At 41.3% G+C, this 14,707-nt stretch overlaps 1 protein-coding gene across 1 annotated transcript in view; it reads left to right on the plus strand.

Moving 5' to 3' along the window:
• The window catches only part of KATNAL1 (katanin catalytic subunit A1 like 1), a 34,090-nt gene that overhangs the window by 2,147 nt on the left and 17,236 nt on the right, over nucleotides 1-14,707 (plus strand). The window contains exons 2-3 of the mRNA XM_009290217.1: nucleotides 8,771-8,931; nucleotides 10,895-11,063. Coding sequence (XP_009288492.1) covers nucleotides 8,771-8,931; nucleotides 10,895-11,063 — 330 coding nt within the window. The remainder of the gene's footprint in view (nucleotides 1-8,770; nucleotides 8,932-10,894; nucleotides 11,064-14,707) is intronic.

Genomic DNA, 14,707 nt, shown 5'->3' on the forward strand with positions numbered 1-14,707 from the left:
TGGTGCGTTGACCTCACCACTCAGCTTGGTGTCATCTGCAAACTTGCTGAGGGTGCACTCGATCCCACTGTCTATGTCATTGATGAAGATATTAAACAGTATTGGTCCCAATACAGATCCCTGCGGGACGCCAGTCGTCACCAGTCTGCATCTGGACATTGAGCCATTGACCACTACCCTCTGGATGCGACCATCTAACCAATTCCTCACCCACCAGACAGTCCACCCGTCAAATCCATACCTCTCCAGTTTAGAGAGAAGGATGTTGTGGGGGACCGTGTCAAAGGCCTTACAGAGGTCCAGATAGATGACATCTGTAGCTCTTCCCTTGTCCACTGATGTAGTCACTCCATCATAGAAGGCCACTAGGTTAGTCAGGTCCCATTCTTCATTGTACAAAATGTGTTCCGTCAAAAAAAAAAAAGGGAGGATAAACATATAAAGGTGTATTCCAGAATAAAGAATTCATGTTGCATAAATATTATGTTTTGAAAGAAGAACATAGCTCCTAGAAAACCCATTCTTCATTGTACAAAATGTATTCCGTCAAAAAAAAAAAAGGGAGGATAAACATATAAAGGTGTATTCCAGAATAAAGAATTCATGTTGCATAAATATTATGTTTTGAAAGAAGAACATAGCTCCTAGAAAAGATATAATTTTGCAGTAAGTAGCTGAAGAGATGATTTCAAGAAGAGTTTTTCTAAATATCCTATGTTTAAATGATGTCACTTAAAAACAAGCAAATTTTTCCTTTTTATTGCAGCAGGTGCTTTGGTTATGGTTTTGTGCTTGAAACATCTGACACTAACATAGAGTATTTTGTGTGCTGATAGCTACAACACTGTTAGCAATCATTTTGTAATGACAGTACTATTCATAGGTGTTTATCATAGAACTGTAGAAGTCTGTCTGCTTATTAAGAGCTTGTCTGCAAAGCATGTGCATGTACAAGCAGCAGTGATAGTGCGTAGCTTTCCTGGTGATGTAATAAGCTGAATGTTGTATAGGAGATATTTACATTCAAGTATTTGAATTCAAGCTCTTCCTCACCCCAGGGCATGCTGATACAAGGTGTTCATGCTCCATGTGCGTCCTTAGTTCCTGCTGAACTTGTAGCTCATGTGAAGGTAGAGCATGAGGCTTTCCTTGTTCTGCAGCTGCATCACTGCATTGCCTTCACTTCTAGTATTTAGTGTTTCCTCTGATGACATTGATTCTTCCATTAAACTTTTAACAGCTCTTATCTTGTGAAGATTACTTCAAGTCTCGTGATGTTGTGTGTTGTTTGAACTGCTTCAGAGAAGCCTGTGCACCATGGAATGCATGCTGTACATTGGACACAAGCCTCAAGTAAAAAAGGACCATTACCATGGTTTCCAGGATTATTCCCTGGGGAAGGCAGCTGGCTCCTTAGCAGAGGATCTGAAGTTGGCACCTTCTCAGAAATTATCCCTCTTAGGTAAAAAGAGAATAGCCCCTGACAGTGTCCCATAAATGCTTTAGAGAACTGTCCCCAGAAAGATCAGCAGCAGGTGGGGTAGCATCTGTCACACTGTGTGATCATGTTAATTCTGAGACTTCCCAACACAGCGGTAGCAGGTAAGCTTTGTCAGAATATTGCTTTGCCATTACTGGTGCCAGTCTCAGCTCAGGGACAAACACCAAAATACAAGAAGCATAATTAAAAAAAAAGTGCTTCATCCCCAGGCTGTTTGCCCTCTCATTCATTTATGGGACTACCCATAGCACTGGGAACAAAATTATATAGCCCTGAGAGAAAAAAGATGCAGCCCTGGAACCACTAGCTTTTCCATACCTACACCTGAATGGTTTTGTGAGACCTATAGAGGTAGACCTGCTTTCTTACCCACTCTTGATAAATAATTGTTGTGCTTTCTCACTCCTTGAGACAGGCTAAGAGGGAGTCTGATGATCTGGATGTTAGCACGGCTTTCCAGCTCCAACAGCAGCTACATCCAAACTGTCAGTCGCATTCAGTAGCTGTCTGACAGACAGCCTGTTCCGAAAAAAATTAAACCAAAAGTTGGATCACAAGAAACACTCATTCACAATATTAAAATAATATTTAGATATTCTTTTTAGATCATTCTCATGAAGGAGTTATGCCATACACATTATGTAAGTTTAGCAAAATTCAGATCTAACCCACTTGGTACCAGTAATGTGCAGAAGCAAAAGATGCCCATACCTGTATGCTTTTTGCAAGTGGCATGAGAAGCAAAGCAACCCTTAGGTCATGGTTAAGGGATGAATGCAGTTGATTTTTACCTGAAATTCTCTCCTCTGGTGTGTGGAACTAGCCTGTTGTTTAGGTTCTTCAGTTTCTCCATCCTCTGAGGAGTCTGAGGAGGATAATACCACTGGTATCTTTTGGAGGTGGAGTTCAGCAATCTCTAGCAGACACTGGGTAGGTAGAGCTTTTACTGTTGGGAGTGGTCTACAGCGTGAATGTCCATGTGGGTAAGTGCTTGAAGGAGAAGATTGTTACTTAAACCAGTTCTTCTTTGACATGTACTGTCTGCATGCACATTCACAGTCTTGAACCTCCTGAAGGATTCCTGGGACACTGATGCTGAGGGGATCTGGCAGTATGAAGCATGCCCTTCCTTTCTGTACCTTTGTGCGCAGTGCACGAACAGGGTGTTTGTCCTACTGGTACTTCTGAGGCAATGAACTCTGTTTCAGGTGTTTGTGTACATGTTCCCTCATAAAATAGGAATGTTCATATGAGTAACATCTCAAAGAATAGTTACAGCCATGGCTCTGCAGCTGACCAACTCATACCTGTTACAAGAACCATTGTTCTCCCAATCTGGTCACTTCTCTACAGTGGGTGTTCTGTCCTGAATAGGTACCTCATGCTGGATGGATCTGTTTTGTTGCCTTGTGTACCAAATGGGATTTTTCCAGCAGTTTATTGAGCAGTGTAGAGCAGAGGTGAACCAGAAGTCGTCGTGATTTTGGGTCAGACTCCCAAACACTCTTGATCCTACCTCCCTTTGCTTAGGTGTCATTGTTTTCAAATTTCTACAGGTTGGTCTGGACAGAATGATATTCTGTGAAAGTATCTGGTGGCTTGTGTTTCACGTCGCACAGTCAGACAGCTTCAGCTTTGCAACTGGGCACCCTGATTTCAAGGGTTCCTTGTGCTTGGTGCTGATAGTTAGGAGGAGGAGGAATGTGAACATGTATCATCTGCTCCCCTGGGAACAACTGACTGGCTCAGTTCCACTTGATGCAATACTGCTTCTGGGACTTCAAAATCAGCGCTGACTGGAGGAGACGGATTGTGTTATTAGTGTGGTACAACCTGCAGAACTTCAAAAGGGCAAAAGATGCATCCTGGAGGGTCCACCCAAGCAGCGGTGTGGCAACATAAGAATTCGCTGATCCTTTGGAAAATTCATTGTCATTGATCATCTGATAAGTAGCTTGGCTTGGGGATATCAAGGGTGATCTGCTCTTGAGACCCTTACTTGTTTTGCATCCAGGGAGTTCCCAGCTTGCTCTTGGGTGGCTGAGTGTAGCTCCATTCTTATCCTCACTCGTAGGCCTCCGAGCTCATTTGAAAAAGAAAGTTACTTCTTTGTTGTGCTTTGAGGTTTGGCTGACATGTAGGCATATTCATCCATGTAAATGCAGGCTGGGACTGGAAATACTCAAAATTGGAAGCAACTCATCTCTTTTTTCACTTAACAACAATAAAAGGTAGGTTTACTCTCATGACCGCTACTGTGAACTTTACTTGTGTTGACATTCCCCCTGTTTATTCTGAGAGAGTTTCTTGGCTGTTGCAGTCTTTTTACTAGACAGCTGGCTTGTAGGAAAGAGCTGCCTCAGTGACAGTTCAGCAGCTGCAGAATGACAGCAGAGCGTGCCCCCGGGAGATAGTACTGGCTTACAACAAGGCCAGCGGCTGTCGAGCAAAACCTGCTGCATGTTATAACCGTGTGCCCTGTGTTGCACAGTATCTGAGAGCACAGGAGCCTCAGCCGGAGCTGAGGGAGGAGTTCAACGATTCTCAGAGCATTTGGAGCAGCCAGCAAGGCACCCTTACTGACCATGGTCACTGGAGCAGGTGATTAGGTGCACTGTATTCTTGCTTAAAGAATAAAGGATGATTTTTACTTTTTTTTTAGATTTTAAACACATTTCAGTCAATCTGTGCTTATGTTGGTTTTGCTTCATGCCTGTTTTGTTAATACTTCGTAGGTTACTTCATGAGTAATTAAGGAATATTCTGCAGGTAACTCATGAAGAACTGTGATTACAGGAGCTATACTTTGACTCCATGAGATCAGACTGGGTTACAGGGCATCCGTTTTGGGTATGGTTTAGGGAATTATTATTTTCACTTTTTTAAAATGGAGCTTGTTGAATAACTAACACTAATTGCAGGCAGTAATTTCAGGTTTGGAAAACACTTTTATAGAAACTTGATTGGTTTTGTTCCAGCATGATATAATTAAAAAAAAAAAACACCACACATTTCTTTGCATTTACCAAGGTACGAATACCCGTGCTTATTGCTATGGGAAGTTGTCTAGAATTACAAGCTCTAGCATAGCAAATAAAAGCTGGTGATGCCAAAGGTACAACAGTTGCCAGATTGTGAAATACAGAGGAACTCCCTGAAATGGTTTGTGGAACTACCACTAAGAAAGACTGAACTCAACTCTTGGTCACTGTGTTTTATACCCATGTTAGGATGTGTTTTCTGCTTGGTTACTGTAAATCCTTAGGGCTGGAACATCAAAACAAAGCTGTGAGGCCACCCCCTGAGCTGAAAGGCTTTTTATCAGGCTTTCCAACATCACCCAATGCCCACGATGCTGCTTCTGTGGAGGAGGTGATGTGGCTGGCAGGGGCGGCTGGTGTACCAGAGCATGGCTCTGGGGAGCAGGCAGTTTCACACAGTAGCTGAACCCAGTTAACATCCTGCCGTGCCCAGAGAGGCCAGGGTCTTCCCCACCTAGTCTTCCCTCCAGCTGTACCAGCTTCTCTCCCTCCTCTGCACCCTGCCATTCTTTGTCCTGGGATTCACCTGATCACAGGATAGCAAGCCAGTGGAGCTTGCTAACCCAGCAAAAGTGTCCTTTATTTTCTTTTTACCCTCCTAGGCTAATTTTCTGCCATTTTACCAAGCTGGGTTACTGTATTGAGATGCCAGAATTGAATCCAGAAGAGCAGCAGCAGAGTGTGGTTGGGGAGAAAAAGTGAGGAGAAGCAAGATCCTCCTGTTTGTTTGGGAGTGGTGAGCTGTTAACTCGGCCCACACTATCTCCTGAAACTGCTTAAACATGAATAACCTAAAAGCTTTCTTCAGGTCCTCTAGAACCTGAGCTGGAGCCCTCTGAGTGCTCTGGCACCCCAGGGAGGGGTGTGATTTGGCAGCAGAGACTGGGTGAGTCCAGATCAGTGATTCTCCTGTTTGCAGCTTTCCGCGGTTGCTTCAGAGTAGCACTGATCACTCAAAGGTGGTGCTCAGTCACCTCTGTAATTACGACACAGCCCTTCTTGGCTCATGTCTGGGTTATTTGTTTCTCAGCTGCAAGAAACTCTTTCTGCACCTGTTTCATCTGACTTGGTTTCTTTAAGGCCTCTAGGAATTTATCAGGTGGTTTTCCTTTGTGGTCCTGTTGTTTGAGTACATTGAGGGTTTTTTGTTGGTTGGTTTGCCAGTTACTGAGTAAGCGGTAAGGGTGTCTATTTCAGGGGTTGGTCTGCTCAGGTCTGGGTAAGAGATGGCCAGCAGTTGTTAGTCTGTTTTCAGCTTCCAAGGCATCAAAGGTTCGCTTTCTCTCAATTTTCAGATACCATCCTCCTTGCTGGTCCAAGAGAGCTGAATGACAGCACTACAGCCCTCAGTGCTGGCAAGTTGTTTTCCACCAACTTTTCCACATGTGTTGGAAGGATGATAGGAGGAATCCTGTCTGTATTCCTGGAGCACTGGAGTAGGAAGCGGCTGTCTTTCATGGAGCCGTGCCCTGGAGGATTTATGCTGTATCATTCCTTTGTACCTCACAGCAGCTGTTTGGCTGGATTTATTTTTGGACAGGAGGGATGCGTGTTAGACAGTTTGAAGGAACCAAGTTAGTAATCAATCACATTTGTAACTCAGCTGGAAGTTCTTGCACTGGGGGATATGTCTGCTGATTGTGTGATGAGAAAGCAAAGAGAGCAAAGCAGGGCGGGGGGGCCATGTCAAGCATTGACTGTCTTTACTAAAGCAATCCTGCCTGAGCTGGATGTCCTGTGTCTTTGGAAAGATACAGCTACCCCATCTGGAACAAGCAAGAAGGCTGCTTTGCCCTGTGAAATGATCAAGCTCTTCCCATACCTAAGGCTCCTTTTGTATAGATGCATGTAGAGCTCCTGGTGAAGTAAATGCAGTGTAGCAAGAACTGTGCAGGGCCTTGCGGATTTACCCTTCACTTTGCTTCTGTCCTTACTGATATCTTGCTGACAGCAGTCACATATATTCTTCTTAAACAGGGTTTTAAACCAGAGAAGAATTTCTTTGTGCTGCTGAAATCTCCTAATTTGTCCTTGTAGTGGGAAAATTCCTGGAAAATATTACAGAGCAGAATGATACGTTGCTGTGGGATGTACCTGGTAGTATTTTAGGAGAACTGTAGCTTCCAGAAAGAGGTGATGTGTGTTTGTTACTGAGTGCTGTTGTTAATCATTTGTTCTTTTCTACACCTTACCCACCAAACAGTTATGTCAGCGCTTTCTGTCTTGAAGTTGCCCCCCCCACACCTAAAGTGGAGGGCTGCTGCTGCTGTTTTGAATATGTAGAGTGGGGCAGGTGAAGAAAGGCACCATTCTGAGAGGGGAAGTGAGAGTGTGAGAGAGAAGTGGGACGAGCAGGTGAAAATCAGGCTGGAAGAGGCGTGCTTCTAAAAGTGTGTTGACAAGACACGGCACCCTGCATGTGCCCAACGTGGTTCCTTTCCAAGCACACAGGGAGACGGTAAGATCTCAGGCTATGGGCCACATCTTTTCACCAGTAAGCACCATTAGGAAGAACAGTCCTAAGATGTGATGCTGTTTAGTACTAGTTCCCTGATTTGCTGCTGTTGTAATCTCGGCAGACAGGCTGGATTTGCAGACCTCTATTCTCCTAATCCTCTCGATTACCCAGAATCTGCACAGCAAAAAGAGTCTGGATTTCAGGCAACATCATTGACATCTTTTGATACTGTCCTCAGTTGCCTTCCTCTGTTTGCCACAAAGTGAAGCCTTGTTGCAGCATTCCCAGGCAATATTTTTCCCAGCTCTTCTTCATGTGGATACATGACGTGAGCACAGCTGGGTGCCTGGTGTCTTTCCTTGGCTTTCTTGTAAGCTGACTTCAGATCCTGGGTTTTGATTCAGCCTTGTGGTGTACGCTAGTTGTAGCCTCACTCAGTAGCGTGCCTGGCGGCAGCCTGCAAATATCCTCACCGTAGTGTTTCTTCGTGAGAGCTTTTAGAGCCTATGTGCCTTTCCAGTGGATGGAAAGGTTCAGGATGTCTCTGTAGCTCCAGCTGCGAGCCTGTAACAAGCAAGATTCAGATTGGCCTAAGGTAATCCTAGCTGCAGAGTGCCAATACTGATTTCCAGGCATGCACAGCAATGCATGAATTAGTTTTAGCTGTGCACCAACACTTCAGTGAAGAGGTGACATCTGGGTGTTATGACCATCAAGCAGGTGAAAACCAAAGTAAGCGTGGAGGTTGATCCCACAGGGTGGAAAGCATCATTGAGTGATAGGTGGAAGACTGGTAAGGTGCAGTACAAGTGCAGTCAGGTGAGTCCTAGCACATCTTAAGCTAATGCACTGAAAGCTTATGCTTGTGAGCAAGAACGTACAATGCAGTTTTTTGCTGCTGGTGTGTACTAAGAACCGGTGACGTTAGCATACAAAACTTGAGCTTGTAACAAGCCATATCACTTAAACTTAGCAAATTTCTACACAGATTTTATTTTTCCTAGGCTTCATGGAAGAAAATTGAAATGAACAAATATCAAGTATTTGTTGATTGAATAATAATCTTGAAATTATTGCAGTAGTTCTAATTCCCTGACTAGTGGCAATAGAAACTTCAAGTACAAAAATCAGCTGCATAATTCTGCAACCTAATTTCTTTCTGAGACATAATTTCCTCTCATTTTTATTTCACTTACTTTACTTATCATTTGAACTTATGCTATAGGGTGTTAAAGTTCCCATTTTCTGTTCTAATCTTTGCAATCTGCCAAAGAATTGGCTTGTGCTTTGACTGTATGGTGATGTTGTGCCCCTCACAAAGTTTATTTTGTAATATTATATTTTAATGATTTAGCCAGTTTTATAACTAGGACCTTGGAGACTGTAATCAGAGAAGTTCTTCTATGCCCGAATAGTAGCAAATATGTTAAAGATCTGCCAACAGCACCCTTACTGGTATAAAAGTGTGTGTTTGTGTGCATACATGTCAACATGCACACGTAAATCTAAGCATCAGCACATTATGGAAGAGTGATTCCTGTGTTAGCAATCGTGTCTGGTCATGACATTGGCAAGCAGGAAGATGAACTCAACAGAGATTCAATTGTTTATGCTGTTGTTTAAGATCTATTGTCAGCCTGATAGGTGTGGGGTTTGTGAATGGAAGGGCTTGGGAGTCCCTGCTTTTGAGGGTAGCATATGTTTTGAGGTACGGTTTAAAAAAAAAGTTTGAATTGTAACAATTTTTAAATAATGTATGTATTTCTCAAGGTCCGACAAGAATTAGTTGAAGAATATGAACAAGTTAAGAGCATTGTCAACACTTTAGAGAGTTTTAAAATGGACAGGCCTGCAGATATCCCTGTATCCTGTCAAGATGAGCCTTTTAGAGACCCCGCTGTTTGGCCCCCTCCTGTTCCAGCTGAACACAGGTAATGAGAGGCTCAAGCAGAGTGGGTGGAATAAAGTTGGGTTGCCATAATGTTATGTTCTTTTTTGAATGCATTTGTAACATGAAAATCACATTTCATTTACCCCTTAGTCATTTGTAATAAAGAATAAATATAATTCATTGAGGAAAAAAGTAATTAAACTACAGTTGGATTTATTGCTGAAGTTCTAAAGCAAGTCACTCCTTTATTCTGGTAAGAGTGACTAGCTAAGTGCCTGGAACTAGAGCCTGCTGCAGAGGTAAGTGGGCTTTTGGTGACAGTTGCCTTTCTCATGTGCAGGGAGAAAACTTCCATTTCAGTTTATTTAAGCAGTTGAATTCATTGATGGCTGAGGAGTCAGTAAGGAGCTGGAACTGAAGGATCTTGAAAGACATGGTGGTTAGAAATCACTCCGTAGCTACAGATAATATGACCTGTGTTTAATCCATTGGTTAGTTTTATTGCTAAACATGTTCTGTTATACATGGTGTTTCTCTTCTGTAGCCATTTTTAAGGTAACTTTAGTTAGCTAATAGTTTTCTCAAAATAGATGCTTGTGCATTTTTTGAAATCCCTATTTTCACCGTCATAGAGCTTGACACAGGTTGCTGGAAACAACAAATCCAATTTAAAAACAAGAATAAGATTTATCATGCCAACGTTTTTCTAAGTTTATAATAGCAAAGCATTTTAATGTGTGTATACTCACATAAGCAAAGGAACAAAGTAAAATGAGAGATCTTGGTTAACAGAAAGAAATGCCAAGTTTATTTGTAAATTTATATGCTTTATGATTATCAAACAAACGGATCTTCGCTTTTCAAAAAACCCTAAGAATGTAAGTGTAAAATAACATTAACGCTGATTACTTTTGTGAGTGGTAGAAATGATTATCAGAATTTTTGTGGTAATGTTACATGAAGTGCAAGATATATTTATTCTTGTATCTTTCTTAGAGGTAAAGGCCCAATAGTTCATCCGCTTTTTTAAGCTGGAATTTAAATCTTGTGCAAATGAGTAAGGAAAATTAGCCATTCTTCTATGCTGTTAAGTTTGATGAAAATGTGTACAAAGCAAAATGTAGCAGTTGTATCTAGCAGTGTATTTAAGTAGGTACTCTTTTTAAGCCATATTCCAGGAAACTGTTTTTAGAGTTAGCAAATTTTGAGTTACTGAAAACAAGAATCAGTAGAAGATTTAATAGGGGACACTAATTAAAGTTGGGTGATATTCCTGGTCATTTATTTTAGTTCTATATTTCAAGTCCAATCCCTAGAGCAAAATGACTGACACCTTGTCTTTCTCCTCGTGCCACTGCTGAGTTCTCTTTGACATTGTGGGTGACGCACACAAGTATAGGTGGTTGTAGTTCGGCTCTGTTTGCTTTTGCTTTCTAGGCAATTTTTACATTTTGACATTTTCACACAGGGGAATGAAGTCAGAGGTAGGAGGATTGTTTTAAAATTCTCCCTCCTTTGTTTTGGGCCCTGTCAAAGCTATTAGCCAGCGGGGTTTTTTTTTGTTTGGTTGGGTTTTTTTTACCAGGAATGTCATCTGGTTGTGTAGAACGTGGGCATATGAATGTAGCCTAATACAATCTCCTGGTTTGGAGTCAGAGGAAACTACAATTTGAAGACTTTTACTAAATTGTTTCCTCTTTTGTTACATGTGTATTGGTTTGTTGTAAGATTGGTTAGGAGTACTGACCTAATAGTATTGTTAATTTTCTTTTTTTCCACTGTTGAAACTTTTTTTCCTTTTGTATTTTTTTATTACTTTGGGTGTCAGACAGAAGCAGAAATATGTTGCTGGATTTGCAGATATAGGGAGATAAGACTTAGGGGCTTGTCAGCTTTAGTAATAATGCACTAAGGGAATTAATGAAATATTAGAATCCTTCCTTCTTAATGTTGCTCTTTTTTCACTGTTTTAGCATGTTTTTGTTGTGGTTGCTTGTTGTTAGGGCTCCACCTCAGATAAAACGTCCCAACCGAGAAGTAAAACCTTTGAGGAAAGAATCACCAGGATTGCAGCCCCGTGGGCCTGCGGGCAGAGCACACGCGGTATCCAAGGGTGAGAAGTCTGCAGGCAGCCGCGAAAGGGAATCTAGAGCTAGAGGAAGAGATGACAAGGTAAGAAGTGGGAAAGAACGTGCGGGGGGAGGAGTTATGGTGCAGCATGTGGCAAAGGGAAGCATTCTTAGTTTTAGTTATTTAATACAGATAATAATAAAAAGCCACAATAATCCCGTGCAAGAAAACTTGGTGCTTTCCTCTTGCCTCATGGACAAAGCATGTATCATGGGGATATTTAGTAATAATGACACCAAATTAAGGAAAGTTCTGTCATGTTTGCTCTGTCTTGATTTGAGATTTTTTGATATGGAGGAAGCATGGTGGCCTGTTGCTGGGGGTTTCTTACAATCTCAGTTAGACCATGGGCTTGACTCTAATCTGTTAGTGTCAATCAGGCATAAAGTCCCTTCTCCTCCTTCTCCCCCACCCTTTTTTTTTTTTTTAAAAGGAATCCAATTCAGGTCTTTCGTAAAGATTTCCATGTAAAAAGTGCAAAAGTGAGAGCAGTGCCCTTCTCTAGAATTTAAGCATTATGAATGGAGTTCCACAGTACCATTGCCTCTGCCATACCATAGTAAAATTTAGGTGTGCCTAGAAGTCCAGGCTAGTTCTGTAAATGCATTGATGCTAGGTAAATCTGTGCCAAATTACTTGAAGGTATGTATTTGAAAATGATGTGAGGAAGACGTAGTAAAAGCAAACTCTTAGCAGCTTTCATTTTCTTTAGTTTATGAAAAGGGGTTTGTATTTATTATAGCATTTAGGAAGATGCTTCTTGGAAAGGATTTGTTTTGAAAATAAAAACAATGACATGAATTAGAATAAGTTGGAGATTCTTTCCTCTGAAGACCTATGAAAAAGAAGCAGTAGTGAAGTGAAAGAAAAGGAGAAACAGTGATTCACTATCAAGTAGTGATGTCAAAGGCAGGACTGTTTTGTGGCTGAAAAAAATGTCTGTGTGCAAATTGCTGTTTCTGAGACACTTGCATTTTTAAATTTAACTGTGGAGTCAGTGCCAGGAACCCAAGGAATCTGTGGTATAAATGATACAAGTCGAGAGTGTACTGAAGCGGCTTTACATTCCTGACAGATATGAGAAATCCCTTCCTATGGGGGGCACACAGTATTGTACAGATCTTGACAGATGAATAAGAAAGTATTTAGGCCAGTTTTCTTCCAAATGAATTTGGTTAGTCCCTTCATGGCCTTTCTACTACAGGTTGCTTCTTCACAGCGCAGAAGGAACTCAAAGATACGCTTTTTCCATCATGAATTGCTTTTCTGATACACATGAAAAATATTAAGTAATCCCAGCCCTTATTACCATCAGTAGGTAGGGCCAGGCACATTTTCAGCAGTGCCACTGAGTGACTGCACAGATCAAGCATTTTAGAAATCTCTCTACCCTGGATCCATAAGATTTAAAATAACAACTGTGCATTCTGCAAGCTATAAAAAGCTTGTGAAGATCTGTGAAATTATTTACAGTTCTGCCAGCTATACGGGGAATTGGAGTCATGGTGTGTGACAGGTTCACCAGATGTGCTTGTGTAAGGCAGCCTTCAAAGTCTTAGCTCTAATGAGGGTGAACTCTGCTCTCGAAGCTTTCCAGTGATGAGCATTATAGGGCTTTACTGTAAGAAGCCCACAACAACATGACTTGTACAATACTTGTCTCTGGGAATAATGTGATTAGCAACACTACTGCTGTGAGGTGGAGGAAGGGTCATGAAGGTGTTCCATTTAATATGGTACATTTTAAACGCTGCTTTTATCTGAATAAATTGGTCACTAGGTGGCAGAAGGAAAATATGTCTACTCTTCAAACAATACCAATACATGTTCTCTTATTTTCCCCTTTGTCTAGCTACTCGGTGGTTATTTTACTTTCTTTGTCTGGGGTATGTACCCAAAAATCACCCCAGGTTACAAATTCTCACGTGTTACATGATGATTTTTGTAAGGGATCCATGATTTTCCTTTGAAGAAAATTCTGAATGAAAGAGGAAGTAGCCAGGCATGGGAAGTGAAAGAAGTTAGTGCAACTTTCCATATTTTACACACAGGCATGAAAATAGGTTTAACTTCCCTTTCAGTTTTATCCTTCCTTAGTTTGCAAGTGTTTAAGTTCTTCAGTTTGTGAACTTAAAGCTACAAGAAGCGTACCTCTCTAGCCTAGTATGTTGAATCAAAGAGGTTCGGTAACTCTTCATGTTCAGTTAAAAATAATAGGGCAAAACTGAAGCTTCAAACTAAGTAACCAGCTATTTCTTTTCTCATAGTAAATGTTTCAGCTCTGTAGTTCTTGAGTTTGAGTGCTTGGCTGGGACTACTTAGAACATGTAATGAACTTAGATGCCATATCCATTTCCTAAGATGTTGGTTGCAGTGTAATAGCTTGTATGCTGTCCTGGCTGTAATATCACAACGTAATATGCATATTTATTTGTGATATTTTTCAAGATAAATACAGGCATAGTATGTATGTTTAAGAAGTGTTTTGCCTCACTTGAGGCAAATGCCTTCTTTCACCGTTTCTCCTCCCCAGACCGTATCATCTTTTCATTCTGGGATATGAATTATTTTCATATTGGGATAAGGAGTTTTAACCTGACTATGCCTGTAAAATGACCTTTTGTAGTGCTATATAAAATAATTTTGAACTGCAACCCACCGGATGGTGTTTATCCACTAAACCCTTATATTTACGTGTTCCTTTTTCTAAAATACTGCTTTCAAGTGCTTCTTCCTTCTTAGTTCCACTGGAAATTATTAGGCTTGTTCTCAGGGTACCTTCTGCTGAATCATTGCCATGAATTTTAGCTTCGGTTCAATAGTTCAGCTTAAAGAGGCAGCATGAATGCTACCTGTATGTCTTTTAGAAATTGCATAATACCATATCTAAGCACTAGAACACTTTTTTAGGAGTGCTCTTTAGATTATTTTAGATTGTCAGTGGATGAGGATGGTAGATATTGCAAAGGATATGAAATAAGCCAAGGGCTGTGCTGCCATATCAGTGAAGTGAATATTAAAATCGATGAAGATATGACTTAAAAAATTTAATTTTTTTTTTTGCTTGATTATTCTGATGTGCGTCATCAGATGTGAGATGAGGTAGTTGCATTTAAGTGGAAGCATAGGCCTCCATGCACTGGGACTGGAAGGCTGCATAATCTCCATCCGAGAATGCTGAAAGAACTGGTAGGTGAAATTGCAGGGTTGGGAGCAGAGATTTCCAGTAAAATTTATTGGGTCTGCTGTTGTCTCATGTGAATGGCGAGTTGTGTTGACCGTGCCTGTATTTAGAAGGGGAAAGGCAACTGGAGTTGTTAATTTTATCTAAACAGTGTGCAAAGTTTTACAACAAATTTAGAATGGACGAAAAGTTAAAGACTTGGGACTAACTGGAAAGTGGAATAAAGTGAAATATGGTTTCTTAAGCAAAGGTGTTGCCTTTGCCAGCACTTTCTTTACAGAGTTCTAGTTAATGTCTTAGAGAAAGAAATTCATCTACCTGGATGCCACATTGGAAGCAATTAGTTTATCTAATTGCTAGTTATCTGAGTTATATAACTAGTTTATCTGAGTGCACCCTCAGTAAGTTTGCAGACGACACCAAGTTGGGCGGGAGCGTTGATCTGCTCGAGGGTAGGAAGGCTCTGCAGAGGGACCTGGACAGGCTGGATCGATGGGCCCAG

The sequence above is a fragment of the Aptenodytes forsteri genome, unplaced genomic scaffold, assembly GCF_000699145.1.
Source record: "Aptenodytes forsteri isolate BGI_AS27 unplaced genomic scaffold, ASM69914v1 Scaffold155, whole genome shotgun sequence".
NCBI lineage: Eukaryota > Metazoa > Chordata > Aves > Sphenisciformes > Spheniscidae > Aptenodytes > Aptenodytes forsteri.